Source organism: Gordionus sp. m RMFG-2023, chromosome 1 (assembly GCF_954871325.1).
Source record: "Gordionus sp. m RMFG-2023 chromosome 1, tfGorSpeb1-WG-v2, whole genome shotgun sequence".
Taxonomy (NCBI): Eukaryota; Metazoa; Nematomorpha; class Gordioida; order Chordodea; family Parachordodidae; genus Gordionus; species Gordionus sp. m RMFG-2023.
The window spans coordinates 69,173,012-69,190,101 of NC_088775.1; the positions used below are offsets into that span (position 1 = coordinate 69,173,012).

General features: G+C 25.2%; 1 protein-coding gene across 3 annotated transcripts in view; it reads right to left on the reverse strand.

The window, feature by feature from the left end:
* The window catches only part of LOC135931815 (transducin-like enhancer protein 4), a 41,820-nt gene extending 25,165 nt beyond the window's left edge, over window positions 1–16,655 (reverse strand). Inside the window, exons 1-4 of one of the 3 annotated variants that reach the window (XM_065469119.1) lie at window positions 16,506–16,655; window positions 15,793–16,109; window positions 15,408–15,471; window positions 11,807–11,851 (exon numbers count right to left, since the gene is read on the reverse strand). In XM_065469119.1, coding sequence (XP_065325191.1) covers window positions 11,807–11,851; window positions 15,408–15,471; window positions 15,793–15,902 — 219 coding nt within the window. In that variant the 5' untranslated portion in view covers window positions 15,903–16,109; window positions 16,506–16,655. Of the gene's footprint in view, window positions 1–11,806; window positions 11,852–11,988; window positions 12,055–15,407; window positions 15,472–15,792; window positions 16,110–16,505 lie in introns of those variants that run through there. The other 2 variants (XM_065469120.1, XM_065469121.1) reach the window with 2 other exon arrangements.
* Window positions 16,656–17,090: the final 435 nt, after the last annotated feature.

Genomic DNA, 17,090 nt, shown 5'->3' on the forward strand with positions numbered 1-17,090 from the left:
TAACATTTCCCCCAAAAAAAACATTAGTTAATTGAGCTCCTAAACAGATGCTACGTAATTTTATATTTAAGTGATTTTAACAAAATATCTTCACTTATTACTAAAAATTAACATGTTAATACAAATATATCTTTTTTAATCTTCCTTGGAGAACTAATTAACTATTATTATCGATTAAAATTATTGCTCAAAAATAGATAGGTTTTTGCAATAATAAATTAAATACATAAATTCTCAATTTTTTTTGGTAATTAATCAAAATTATAAATATGTGTGCGTGTATTAAAAAATCAATCAATATTATTTTATATTATAGTTTTTGGAAAAATAATGTTTGAATGCCAAAATAAAAAAAATAATAAACAAAAAGTAATTATTAATTATATAAAATTTTAAGAATCGTTAGTTAACAATATTTTTTATATATCAAAAAAAAAAAAGTTATATTTAAATTATATAAATCGAATTTTTTAATTAAGATTTAAGATCCCACCCCTCCAGATTATTTAAGTGGCATAAAGAGCAACTCAAAAATAGTTGTTTCGATATTACTTTGGAATCATCCCATTGCTATAAAAAATAACGCTTATACGAATAATAAAATGTTTCTACATTTTTCTATCGCTGTCGCGTCACTGGGTTATTTTAGTCTGCCATGCCGCCGATGGAAAAGATATCGGCGGCCCAGCATAAAGCATTTATGCTATCATTCTTATATTATTAATATTGACAAATACCTTCATAAACCTTGAAAATTAATTATATCTATATGATGGCATTGCATTTTGAAAATGCTCAAAAGTGTGGTTCTAGCAAAATCAATATTATATTAAGAGAAATAAGACCTTAACGGTAATAGCCAATTATTTAATCGTTAATGAGAATGATAATATTGGCATTCCTTAAATAAAATATATTCAATAAATTGGATCATAGATTTCCAATCACTGATCTTCAGGTTAACTATTTTTGTATAAATATTTCTTGTTATCGCATTTTTCCCAGATTTCAAAATATGAATATAGTGAACACTTATCAAAGAAATATCTTTTACTCGTTCAATTTTATGCAATTCCGCATTATTGCCTTGGAATGGCCCAAATAGTAGAATATGTAATAAAGGATGTTTATTGTGAATAATATTACATTAAAAAATTAGCGAATAAACAATCATCTAATTGTTCCCCGCAAAACCATATCATGAATGATTTGAAACAAGAATGTTATTTATCATTTTCTTCTTTATCTTCACCAAATGGATAATGTTTTATCCTTTTGAGAAGATTGAAGCTTCCCGTTTTACCCAAGAAATATTGTGTCCAAACACTCCCATTGAGCGTGTATTTTCTGTAGCTGAGCTAGCCTAAACAAGATGATACCCACTAGAGGTGGGTCGAGCCGTGAATGTCCTTCCAATTTAAATAAAATAATTTTTATACATGATAAGTATAATTTTATGAATTTAGTGTATCACATTGGCATTATTTATTATTTTTTGTAAAACGGCGATATTGAACAATTTTAGTTATTATTAGTTGGGATCGCCATTTTTCTTAGGACCTAAACTAACACCCTTAACTTTGTCTAGATTTTAAAAAATGGGCTGATTATTAACCAAAGCCTATCGATTTTGATAATAGGTAGCAGAAAGATTTGCCGGGTCGTTTTTAAAAATCGGCCCCGGGGCCATTTAACAACACCACTTCAGTCTAAATGCCTTTCTCCCCCTATGCTACAACCTTGTATTGGTTACAATGAGTATTAAATCAGTCATTTCAAGATTACACGTAGGTTTTGAGATAAATTTTACGTAGAAATGAGGATTTTTATAAAACTCTAAGTACTAATACAAATTATCATATATATATATAATTTTTTTTGTTAATATTGTATTATATATTCCATTAATAACCTTTATTACTATCATTCTTTATATATAATATAAAAAGCATCATACCATCCATAATTAATATTTATGTTCTACTTACTATCTATTAAAGCAAGCGTTAAATTTTTAGTAAAGAAAAAGTGAGAGAAAGAGAGTATATACAAGTCTAATATAAAGTGTAAGATAAGGATAACAATTAAAATTAATGATTTTTTTTTATATCTTAATATATTATATAAATAATGTTGAGTTTTATTTTCTTAGTAAGTAAAATGTAATATAAAAACCCTTCCTAAAGTGGCCACATTATAACAAGAAGTTTATATAATATAATTAATTTTTTTGTTCTACTTAAATTTTATAAACCTTACAAAATAAGACAACATATTAATTTAATTAGTCTGTAATATTATACATTATAAATGAAAGATCTTTTTTACAAGCTAGTTAAAAATTTTTATAGTAGTAAATCGTTTTTATTAATTAATTTTTAGAGAAATTAATTTATAAAAGAAGGAAAAAAAATTAATTCAATTAAATTAAATTTATAATTAAATATAATATTTATGACATCTAAAAAAGGGGAAAAATAAATTTAAGATTCATACTGTTTGTTTACTAATTTATATATTTTTTAACTTAACATCTAATAAATGTAAATTAAATTTTCAATTAATTTCTTTTATTTTAAGAGCCGAGCAGGGGGTGCTTATAGGAATTTATCTAGGAAAGGTTAAGTAAATTAATATCAAATATTAATCTTCCTATGGGAGGTAAAAAAAACGTGTAGACTAAACAGAAAATATCGAATTGAAAATCTGAGTAAAGAATCATATGATATATGGGCAAATATTTTTAAATTTAGATAAAATGTTTCTTTTAGTCAAGTCCGCGGGACCAATTAAAAAGTTTAAACATATAAACTTCAAGAGATAATACATAAAAATATATATAATTTTAGCAATTTATTCATTTGAAAATCGAAAATTTTATGTATACTTGTCTAATTTGATACAATCATTTTCTTGATTCTATCTAATCTTAGTATAAAATATGGACTTGGGAGCAGGAAAAAGGGGAAGGAAATCTACCCTAGCAATTTACATTTTTTTAAAACCCTATCTTTAATTTAATTATAAACAATAAATTTTTAACAGGGAATAGCGTTTAAAAAAGGAGCTTGGAATAAAAACCAGGTCAAAAGAAAGGAACCTGAAAACTCTTAAAAAATGAATAGCAGCGAAATTTAAATTTTTAGGAACGTAACAAAAGTATAGCTAATTTATATGTATATTGCTCCAATTAATTTCTTGTGATTTTAGAAGATTAATATTTAGTATTTTAAAAAATCCATTGCTAAAAATTTAGAATTGGCAAATTTAAATATCAGAACATTTGACAATTTCATGGTTTACCCAGGTAGGCCATAAAGAAAGAATCGGAACCTCTTCTATATTGTATAGATTAATCATCTAATATATATATTCCTTTAGCATGGCTTGAATTATTTTTGCTTGATTTTTTTAAGTTAAATATGGACTAGTGTGGATTAGGGTTAACTTATTAGTGGGTAACATTATAGAAGACCTTTCGTTTCACTAATTTCATCTTTGATATTATGGCGGAAAAGGTTGTGCAAGGGAAACTTCGGGATATTTTAGGGCAAAAACGAAGAAGGCTTAATCTCTAAAAAGGGATAGAATTATCTCGCAATGACGGCTAATGACTTATAACTAAAGTGCCTTAGAGAATGTAATTTGATGCTTCGATAATGTTACCCTTAAAACATTCTACATTTTTGTATATATATGGATCGATTAAATAGTTTGCAATTAAATATAAATATGAGGGATTTGCTTTAAAAAATCGTAACCATGGACAATTAACTTCATATAGGAGTATTTCAATATTTACATCATGTGTTATTTAAATTTCATAGCCTCGTAGTTATTTTATTTTCTCTTTTTAAACCTACATTAGAGGCTAATAATTTCTTAATATCTTGTGAATGTTAATGAGATTATTGCGTCTTAAAGGTGTCAACAAGTCAAATTTAATGGTAATATAAATAAAGAAAAAACTGCCAAAGAAATTTTTCCATAAAGCAAAAAAATATTCATTGATTCAAGGAAAGTGCTGAGGAGTTATAAAAAAAATCAATGTTCATTATTTATGCAAATATCTTGAATAATTAAGCTTGATTAGTTATCACCTTATAGAAAACTCTTGAAAATGTGTTGCCTTACTTTTGAAGTACTACTCTCCTTTTCATAATATAAAAAAATATCGATTTTTTAGAGAAAAAAAACATTAGTTTAAAATGATATTTTATGTTTCATAAATTATTTAAGTATAATATAGCAATATATAATGTTAAATATGATAAAATGGTACACGTTCCCAGAAAATGATTTAAAATTGATTTTTTTTTAACAACCAATAAATAAAAATATCGGAGCCAAAATAAAGAAGTGCTTTTAAGCGTCATCTCTATTTTGGCGAAGGCCGGTCATCTATCTAAAAACCATTTCTTGATCAAATTATGTAACTAGCTAAAATTAGGAAAATTCTAATAAATACTACGTAGTTATAAGATGCGTTCCTTTATTACTAATAAAGTGATATATGTAGAGTAATTAATATAGTTGATGGGTTTCCATTGACATCATTAATAAAATCTTATAAAATATTCTATACATAGACATCTTTAGAAGATTTATAAAATAATATAATTTGTTTAAGGTATTATTAATAATATTAATGGATTTATAGATAAGTATAAGAGACTGCATGCCCGAGGAAATATGAGCGAACCGCAGTTAATTAGTTTGATAATCATATAATTACGCGTTTAATAATTATTTACTGCTCATATTTTCAATTTTCCTTTAAAATAAATTTAAATAACGATGTTTTGAAAATTCCGGGCTGGGAGGTAAATTGAACAAAATAAAAATACCATACACGCTAAGAATTATGATTAATTTATTCATTAGTTATTGACAGCTCAAATTAAACAGGTTTTATGATTAATAGAAACAGTTTCACTTAAAATTTGCAATTTTATTTGCAAATTGAAACAAAAAAACAAAATTCTTTTTATTGATGCATTATTTGAAAATGGAGCTCAAAGAAAATAAAAAATCTAATGGTAAAAAACTTATAAATATTCATGAAGGTAACACGGTAAATTACTATTATAAAAAAAACCAAATGAAATATTATTTTTTCAAAAAAGCAATAAAATAAATTATATAAGCAATTATATATATTTTTTAAAATGTCAAAGATAAGAGATGGGGGGGTGGTCTATTAGTATCACGAGGGCAGAAAGAGATAAGGCGGGTGCATAGTTGGCCCGCGTTAGACATTCTCTTTTATTTTTATAAATTATATATATATTAAATTTGTTTAGCTACTTCCGGCATAAAGAATGAACTTCAATTCAAAAATCTGAGGGACATTTAAATATTATGACCTGCTCTCATAAGGGAACATAATCGCCTTTACAGTCAGTGTCAAAACGTTGGGTTAGTTTGGGAAAAAGAGAAACATATATAAGAGCAACAACAAAGGGCAGATCAATACAAAGAACGTGGTGCTTCGCCCTAAACGATAAATGCCGATACAACATTGCACTCAAGCATAGATGAAATTCTATATTAATCGCTAAATATTGTATCCGCAGTGTCACAATTTATTTTACTGTCGCATTCAACTCGGCTACCACATTTTTGAAATTTCAAAATCTCCTACATCTATTTTTTCCTCAAGTATCATGTTTTAAGATTATTTTATAAAATCAGATATTTATCGTTATTTTATCCGTTTTCATTTGTGAGATATTGGTTTTATTCATAGACTAAAGGACTGTTGATTTTATTGATTAGTTTTATAAAATAAAATGTATTTTTGGAATTATTCTATTGTTTATACCGCATCTATTTGATTGTTGCAAGCGGGATCTTGAAATTAAATTCTGGGAATTTATGATATTAAAAAAAATGCTTAATCATTTTTTAGATGTTAAACTTTAAAGCGATTAATCACATGGACAGTAAATTTCATTTTTAGAATGAAACTGATAAATATAGCAGATTTGACGAAAAACCTTTCAATATAAATTTTGTTATTTTAACAAATAATATATAAAAAATATGGAATTATTTTCCATTAAATCGGTACAACACTATAGGAAGATATTTAAAAAATTGATTTTAGAATTATCATTAACAGAGGCAATCTTGTTTCTTCCACATCCTAGTACCCCTTCTGATCATGCTGCAATATACCACTAGATGGTATTGCAATGCACTGTTAGATTAAATCGTAGCCACTTTTTATTATTTATTCTATCGACGTTTAATTTTCATTTTGGGGTAATGTTGTTAAAGGTTCGTTTTGAGCCGATTTTTAAAAACGGCTAACTCAATATTTTATTTAGCAAGCCTAAAGATTTTGCTCATAGATGACACATAGGATTGAACATCTATTGACGAAATCTCGATGCTTAGGAATATTTTCCTGGCTAAAATGTTGAGTTAGCCGTTTTTAAAAATCGGCTCAAATCGAGCCGTTTAGCAACACTATTTTTGTGGATTGAACCCTAAATTAAAATCATAATTGAATATTTCAAAATGTTTTGAACCGCCTATTAAAAATTTCAATGTTATAATTAATTATAACAATAAAATTTGAAGATAAAAGAAAAATAATGCAATGGTTTACATAATTATCAAAAAAAATAATTTAAATTCTTTGATACTAAAAATTATATTGGTCTCGTTTGTAGGGCGTTTAATTTTGTGGCCTAGATTTTTCAAAAATTTAGTTTATGGGGGTAGATGATCTCAGGATCGGTTAAATATGTAGGTTCAACAAATACTTAGCTAAAAGCTCATTTTTCAAGTAAGACATTCTCAATTGCCTTTTACAGAAAATTATCAATGACATAGAACGGTTAGCCATTTAATAAATGCACTTAACAAATAACCCAATCATAAAACCACCCAAGCTCTCCTGAAGACTGTCTTAGTACGATCCCCCGGGAGACAGGGAGATCTTCAATCTGGGATTATATGTATTTATAATCATCCCATCAAATATCAACTTAACTCTTATCATTTTGTAAAAAAAACGTAATTTTAATTTTAGATCTATAGTAATATCAACAAAAAACCATAAAATAATATACAAACAAAGTCAGGGAATTCTTTTTAACAAAAAATTAAGTTTTTAAATATAATTATATTACAATTAAACGAGCTTAACCAGCAATCGCCATTGCCCTAGTCAATTCTAGAATTTGGACAAAAAAAATTCTACCGCATATCAAATAGAGAAAGATTTTATATAATTTTAGAAATAAAAAAATGTGTGGCTAGTGAAGATAAATCCCGTAAAACTATATGCTCATTCGACCATTTTTTGAATACTAAACAACGACCAATATTTTGCTAAATTACAACCAAAATTTTATCATTTTTACGATATAATGCATAATCATGCGGTCGCTTCCGATATTCTATATAACATACCACCCCGTATCATAGAACCACACAGTTGGCTTCAGAAAAAATCTGGGTCTAGTCAAGCTCTGATCTATGCGATTGGTGATCTAGCTCGTTGCTAACTAGACCACAAATATTTATAAAACAGCATTGGCGTACGCAGCGGGAGGGGACAGGGGGACAAACCTTCCCCCCCCCCCCAAAGCCAAAAAATGCAGATGCCGGATATATTTTTCAAAAATATTATTATTTATATTTGTTAATATTTATTCGTATCTCATATTAAATATATATTTTATTACATTTATTATCACATTCATAAGTTATTTTATCAATTAATTTCGATTTCAAGTTTTCCGGCGTAATATTTACTTATTATTTTCAAATTTATAGTGTCGTAATATTTATCTACCATTTTCAAATTTCTAATTATTTCTGAAACTTCTGGTCCAACAGGGAAAAAGAAATTGCAACCTTGTCCAACTAGATAGAGCCTCTTCCATCAAGCACTAACAGCCATTAAGGAGTTAGAAGAGCCAATTATTTGCTATTACTGAAATATTACAATGACCTGAAAGAAATATTTCCTCAGAAGCAAGAAAATTATTGGATTCAATGCTTAATCCAAATTTTATTTCTCATTAGAATGTATTATTTAATTAACAACTATTTTAAGTATTACTTTTCAAAAACATGACATTGATTTGATTAAGAAGATGAGAATAGCGGAGAGCATTTTATCAGAACTCAAGGAAATTAGGGCTAATGTTGATGAAGAATATTTTATTGTTGAGTCAAAAGCAGAACTATACGTGTTTAATATTAGTCTCCCTCGACTTGTAGCAAGGCAAGCTCATCGTTTAAACATTAATATAGGATCAGTAGAAGAGTATATCTTAGATGCAGATACATTTATAACCCAAATAAATGAATTTTTAATATATCATGCAGCACTTACATCTGCAAATATTACTTCCACAAAAGACTTCCCAACCTTTTTCAGATGGTGATAGAAAAAAAAATATTTGTTAGATTTTTATTATGAAGATGTTAAAGTATCTTATGATGCCTTACTAGGAATAACTATGTTTATAAGATTAACTATAGTTGATTTAGTCCCCAAAAATGCTATGGATGCTCTCCATTATTTCAAACACATTTTAGATTAAATTCCCAATGTATTAAAAGGGTTTATAAACTCTTCCCATTAGTAAACTAATGAGAGAACACTCTCTTTTTTTAAGTAGAATAACAGAGGCCTGCAGAAGTACCATTTGCAGGGCACGACCCGGATTTTTTTTAAGATTTTTTACGCTTTTTTTAAAAATAAATTATATTTATTTTTGATTTTTATAGCTAATAATAACGATTTCAAATATAGACTGTTTTAAAAAATACAGCCCGGCTTGAGTGTTTTTTTTTAAAAATTCAGGTCCGGCCGGGGTGAATTTTTAAAATAATTTCGGGCTCGGTCCGGGTATATTTAAAAAAATTAAAATACTGTCCGGCCCAGGGGCCGGGCCTGCAGGTCTCTGAAAAACATACCAAGAAGTACAACATGTGAAAGTAGATTGAAAGGTTTGGATTTTTTGAATATTCATAGGCATTTGACGACAAGCAAGGATGAGATAATTGAAAAATTAGCTCAATTCCAACGAAGATTGGATTTTACATTGTAAATATATAACATATAAAATACAATTATTCCTAAGAAACTTTTTGTGTAAAGGCTCAAAAAATTCAAATTTCTATTTTGGGTCATTTAAGTGATTCTTTACATATAATTTTTTTATAATTTACATTAAAATTGTGTATTAGGAATAGTTATTAGTCCTAATAAATTTATGCTTGATATTTTTAAAAAACAATAATATTTCTCAAAAAAATTTATTATCCCCCCCAGACCAAATTCCTACGTACGCGCCTGTAAGACAGGATTTATCATTAAAATGGGCAATAGTGATAACTTATTATCGAGTGGAAATATAACTATTCCCAAATATTTAAGTGTGAAATCCAATAGTAACTGTTTTATTACAAATATAGGCCCAGAAATTTATACTTTATCTTTTGTATATAACTTTTTCTATAATTCATTAACCAAATATAAAAGATAAAAAAATTGTATGGTAATACATCTAATTTAATATATTAAGAATAAGATAATACAAGATCTCTATTAGAAAATTTTGGTTGTCGATTTTATATATATTACCAAAAGTATTTTTTTAAAAAATTATGGATTTAGCGAAAAAAATAAAATTAATGGAATTAGATCTTCATTTTACGCCATACCTTGAGTAGCAGCAACAAATTATTTTAAATAAAATGCATTTCTTATACGAATTTGGCAACAAACACATCGTTTTAAATTTATTTAGAGTTATACTATTTATAATATTTCAAAAAAAGACTGTTGTCAAATTTTAATATTTTGGCTATATTCGTTATTTTTTTATATATTTAAAATAATAATAAAAGCATGATTAATTATCATAAATAGCAGTTACTTCAAAAATAATATAATGAGTTGGTTATCTAAATTTATTATATTATAATATAAGGTAATGTTGTCAATTGTCCCATTTTCGCCTATACGGTACCTTTTACGAAAGGCCACTTTTGATTACATGCAAATTATATCTTCATTACGCTAATTTAAATTTGGAAAAATGTCCCTTTTTCAAAAGAGTTTATACAAAACTTATTCATCTTAATTCTAATTTAGCCTTCAAATCCAGAAGTTTATTAAAGAGTAGGATGCAATAATTAACAGTAAGACTTATTTGTTCTTCTTGATTCTATAACGTAGAGCCTAGAAAGTAGGACGTGTGCCTAAAAATTTTGATACTAGGCCAAATTTTTTAGGAAAAATGTGGACCGGACTAAGCTCGGGCTTAAAAATAAATTAAAAACTTGAAAACATAATTTTAAACTTTGTAGAGTAAAAGGGCAAGGTTCCAGGGTTTCGTATAGATATCCCAAAAATCACTTGTAGATTAACAAAAAATAATTATTTCTTAGCTAAGTAATAATAAAGTAATACAAATATTTATTAAATAGTTTGTATAAATAATTAAATTCTAATAGTTTAAAGGGAAAAACGAGTTTTTAATCATATTAAAAATATTAAAATTAATTTTATTATAGACTTCTATACCTAACAGCCATTGCCATACTAAAAAATATATCTATTATTTAATTTTATAAAATAAAAACTGCTGAGGTTGTGATTAGTCAAAATATTTTTTAATTCTGATTTGTAGGGATTCTATTATTATAATAACTTTAGGTGGTTTTAGAGAAATCCATTTTATCGGAAATGATATTGAAAGCAAGAAAACAATTAAGGAAATAGAAATAACTAGCTTTTATGATGATTGAAAATTATAAGGTTTCATAAATTTTTAATATAAATCGCAATATAAATTTTAAATATTAATGAACTGTATAATAAATTAAATATATTATATTATAAAAAGGAAAGGAAGTTCTTTTTGAGTTACTAAAGTGTTTGTTTATAGTAATTTATATATAATTTGAGTTTATACATAAAAAAAAATGACATTGTGGTGTCATAATTTTTTTAAAAAAATAATTAATTTAATTTTGACAACAATGTATCAAATCAATTTATGTATATGAGATATTTTATGACATCTATCTGTTATATGTAAAATAAAGCTGCTTTGTTCGTGTTATATTGTATAGAATTAACATCAGGGAGAAACATTTAACACAAAAGTGGGAAAAAAATATAAATAAAATAAAATATATGTAATAAAGCTTAACTATCACTTATTATTATTTATATAATGAATATTGTGATATATATTTATAAATCTAAAAGTTTAGTTTTTTTTCTCTAAAAATTTGACATTTTTTATGAATTTAGTTGCAAGTAAGACCAAGATTAAAAGATTTTTATAATATATTTTGTGATAAGAATAAGAAATTATTAATACTTAAATTTGTAAAAAGTAAAAATAAAATTGTTTATATAATTCATAGTTAATACCATATTAAAAAGATTAAATAAGGATTAGTAAACAATCATTTTCCATAATCTGAAAAGAAATATTGCTAAATAATAACTTACATACATGTATTAAATTATTATAATCATTTATTTATATAAATTAATAATCCTTTTTATCCTCTTTCCCTTTAATTATATAATTTTTGCTTTTTTGAACCTAAGGCACATTAAAAAAATAATTTAATTTATAGAAGCTTATAATATTTTTGTATAAAATAAAATCTTTTAATATTATTTATTAAATCAATGAATATGGTTGGCTATTATATCTTTAAAATATGATATAAAATTTTTAGATCAGCTTATATTTGACTTATGGAATATAATGTATTATATTTATATGTAATCATAAACATTAAATATGTGTACCTGTTTATGCATTTCCACATTCAAGCCATAGGACATTTCATAATACTGTAATAAAAAACATTTTTAAAAAAGAAAATTAATATTTTGCATAAGGTAAAATTATTAATAAAGCTCAATTAGTTTTATCCAAATAATTTAATTGATATCCAACATTTGATTATATAATATATAAACTTTCAAACTTAATATAATCAATTCCAATCTTATGGATATAATAGTTGTGTTGGTTGATCTTCCATTATTAGGTCAAAAAATTACTCATAAATAAATTTATCTCAAAATTATGTAAATTTTCAAAGAATATTTTAAAAAAATTGAATTTTATCTTATTTCCTCATGCATACTTATTTTTATATTATTAACAAGCCTCAAAGGCAATAAATATATTATTTGATATTTTGTATGTTTATATTAGATGTAGTAATACACATGTAATTTTAATTTACATATAAAATTATCTACTTAAAAATGTGCATTAATATTATACACATGATATAAATTTATGTATATGTATATTTAATAATATATCATATGTATAAACGTTATCTTTTTTTATATCTATAATTTATTCAAAAAATTATTTTTTATTTTATCTTGTCAAAAGCATTTTATTGTATAATATTTTATAGCTACACACAAAGTGCATTTGACAAAAATTATGCACAAATAAAAAAAACTTTAGGTATAAAAATAATAAAAGTAAGCAAAATTCTTCCAAAATGGAAATAATAAAGAGAATTATCCAAAATTTTTATATTTTTTTATATATAGTTATAATATTTTTTATAAATATCCCAAGTCTAAATTTTAGGCCTAGCCCCGATTTGAAAAAAATTCATTATTGCGCATGACCCAGTCCAGGATTTTTTATGGCGAAATTTTTTTTATGTCTTAAATTTCGTTATTTTAAATAATTTTGTATGAATTTTGTAGGGCTGTGCCGATATTAAATATCTCGGCATCGATATTTAGCGTTTTAAAGGATCGGGTCGATATTTTTCTATAAATCCGACCCGATCCAATAATTCTTATTGTTTTGGGTGTTTCATGATTATAATATAATCATATAATTTTTATATTTTATAAATAATTCATAATAATATTAAGGAAAGGAACTAAAATACAATTTATTTGATGTAATATTTTTTAAAAAATATATAAATTTTACAGTATTTTATCATTATCTGCAACAAGAAGGGTTTTAAAATATCTAACTAGTCACATTCAGTTCAACTCGATTTAGCCAATTTTTAGGTTTACTCAAGATTTTAGCTAATAATAAATTAATCAAGCTCGTTGATTTTGCCCACAGATGGCAGAAAGGTTTGGAGTTCTATTGTCGAAATTTCGAGGCTTGGGTAATAATATTTTGGCGAAAATCTTGATTTAGCCCTTTTTAAAAATTGGGGAAACTGTTTAACAGCAATACATTCACTCATAAATATTGTAAATATTTTAAATTACATTATTAACTTTAGGAAAAAATACACTTAATTTTTTAAAATAGAAAATATTGATATTTTTATGGCATTGATATAAATATAGATATATAAATATCGTATCAGATGAGTTTTTAGTAATATCGGAAGATATCGGATCGGTTAAAATTTTGTGGATCGGCAAAACCCTAGTGTTTTGCAAATTGTTCCAAAGAGGGTTAAAAATATAAGCAGAAAGTCAATATTAAATGCTCTATATGATTTCCCAACTGATTAAATGAATTGTTATAATTTAAATGTATCCTTAAAAACTTAAAATCATACCACTTTCCGACCCATTCCGGGTCTATAGATCTCTGATATTTATTGATTATTCAAATTATATTACATAAATTTTTTAAAATATAATTTATTGGCCGGGTGGATCTAGCCTTAAGAATGTTTTTCTTCTGCTAAATACAAGGTTATCGAAAAATATTACGCAAGACTGAAGATTTTGCTCATGACGTTTTTAAAAATCGATTCAAATCGAGTCGTTATGTTCATCATTTAAATATGTCCTATAGCTAATGAAAAGACCACTCTACAGAAAGATATATAGATGCAACATCATCGATGACTTCTTTTTTCAAATGATTTTTTTTCAAATATTTTCTGAAATTATAATGCTCAAAATGTTAACGAATATTGTGCTTACACTTTACTCTCCCCTCTTTCTTTAATAGAAAAAAATGTGATAATTTATCTTCTGAACTTATTTTCTTGCGAGTCTTGTATAAATTAACATTCAACTCAGATATATTTAAAACATTTTTTAAAAAAAGAAAAATTTTCGGTCCTTTTTTCATTTCCGGGAAATTGTGTCCATTTTTCTCGGAAATTATTTATTATACATAAATAAGATGTATGCTCAGTTATATTTCATTTGTTTTTAAATAATATGTATGTTTCTTTAATTACAACGCTTAAAATACCTCTTTTCAATCATCTATATCGTAATTCTTAGGCACATTCTCTTTTTTTAAGTCTCCAAATTAATTTACATGTGTTTCCAATAACTTTTTTGCAGAGGACTTTAAGTAAATTTTTATTTAGAGTCCCAATTAATGTTCCGTAGTTCCGGTTCGAAGGCGCGAAAAAAAAAATAATATTATATATGCTAGTGCTAGGAAACTAGGGCTCGCTAATTAAATTCAAATGACTGTATTGGTTTTAACAAATTTCATTTATATTGTATTCCTACTGGTTAATATTGGTATTAATTATTTATCCATAAAATTTAGAGATGATAAATCATTATTTTACAAAAATAAGATATCCTGTATTTTCATGAACGCAAAAATATTGTTATCACAAATGCTAAACTTATACTTATATAATAGATGCAGACAAAAGATCGATATATATTAATAATTATTGCACAATTAAATTTTGCAGTAAACAAAATATATCAATCGGTAAATTAGACATATATGAAAATATTTTTGTTATCTAAGAAATTAAGATGAAAATTAAGTTAATGAATCTAAAAATACAAGATGTTTGAATAATTAATTTTTAAATATCAGTATTAGTATTAAACCAATATATAATTAATATTGAATGTAATATTGGCTTAATTAGCTTATATTTGTAGCTTTATTAAACGGCTCAATTTGATCCGATTTTTAACAAGGCTAACACTATATTTTATCCAGGAAAATATTATATAAGTCTAAAGATTTTGCTCATAGATGATATAAAGGTTTCGATCTATTGACGAAATTTCGAAGCTTAGGCAATATTCTTTCTGGTGAAAATATTGGGTTAGCAGTAAAAATCGGCTCAAATGGAGCCATTTAACACTATGCATTTATATTTAAAACCAAGAAAATATTGGTATTATTGCCTGGCCTAATGGTAACCCATATATTTTGTTTTAATTGTTTTAAATAAAAACTTAACATGGAGTATTTTTTTTTAAATATTCTGACCCATTTTTAAGCAATTAAATAATATTATTATCAAGATTTTGGAGGATCTATAAAAAATATTCCCACTTTTTTGCTCGACTTTACACACTTCCTCCGCTATTTAATATTTTATGGTCAAGCGAAAAAGGTTAAATCGGGGCTTGCGAATTATATGTTATACTGTTTCCGGTTATAAAATATAAAATTTACCATGACGTAGTGCCTTTGCATCTCCGTCTTTTCGGAAGCTAGCTTTTCACATTCTATCTTCAGACTAAGAGTTTATTTTTTTTAAAAAAAGAAAATTTTGATCAAAAGAGGCTTTATTTTTTAGTCAAATTAAGGAGATAGTTATAGAAAATTGGCGATATCGCTCTCATAGCTATAAGATTTGCCAAAATTTATCGAGCTATTTTTACGTTTGCGCATTATAAAATCAAACTTTCTTACCTTGGGATTGCTAAAAAAAATATATTAAAATCGAGAGCTTTATAGATTTGCACATGCTCATGTGATTTAGGTGCAGTTTGAAAGTTTTATCAGCAATAAAGGAAAATAAAAGATATAATATAAGAAAAATTATCCTTTTTTAAACCTGTGATATTGAGCTTGTAAAAAATTGAATTCCTCTTTAATCCTATCACATGATTCCGTGATAGAGAATTTAAACGGCTGGCCAGGTTGTGGGTGAGAAATCTTACCCATTCCGAGAATGATTTAGAATAATACCATTCGAATTATTACACTTTTTTGTGGAAAATATTTCTTTTTAAAAAAATTGCGCATTTATTTCCAGAATCCGTGATATAAAAAAATAAATGATAGGAATTTTTGTTGTTTTTCAATATGGGATCGTCTATTTTATATAATATGGATGGATGATAATAAATTTTGGGGGTTGTAATTGTAAGCCTGGTGAAATTTAAACAAAATTTTAAAGATTATAAAATAATAATTTTCTTATTATAAAATAGATTGTTTAATGATTTGTTATTAATATAATATATAAAAATATAGGTATGGGATGGGTTAAAAAGTGTCAATATAAACTATTTTATTAAATATTGATGGAAGATAAATTAAAATCCATCTGATTTGATCTCGGATAAAAGAAACAAATTATAATTTGAAGTTACAAAATGTCTTCTATCATCTATTTTTACTTTCTCTGCATGTTCAAACTATAAAGTTTTAACTGTATATAATAATTTTATTATCCCTAAAGCTATCAAAATATTTTCTTAAAAAATAGATTTATATAAATTATTCAAATAACTTTATTTTTTTTATTAGCATATTATAATTTACCGGATGTTTTTATTATTTGAGAAGTCCTAATTTGAATAATTCAGAAACTGAATATTTCTGGAGATATCCTTAAATATTATAAATCAATCAATAAATGAATTGCATTATCTAATTTATTGGTTCCGAATATGTTTATCTAATGAGCACGATAAATAGAATATATAAATAATAATCCTAAATTTTCACTTAAAATTTTACAAAATTGATTTTAAGATAAATAAAATATAAAGAATACTTGAAAAATATAGATATAGTTATTAAAATAAAATTAACACTATATTTTTTTTTTCACAGAAAATTTACAAACATTTGTAATTTTTTTAATAAGAAAATAAAGAAAAAGCAATTACTAATTACAAATTAAATATTGATAAAAAAAAATATTTTTTATTTTTATTTATTTGTAAAATAATTATTATAAATAAAAGGTAAACAGTAAACAAATTTTACTTGTATTATAAACTTGTATTATAAACTTGTCTATTTACTTACTTTTCTGATGTGAGCAAAGGTTTAAATTTAATGCAAATATTTGTTTATTTCTCGCCAGGAAAATAATTTCAGTTTTAAGAGCGGTAAATTTCT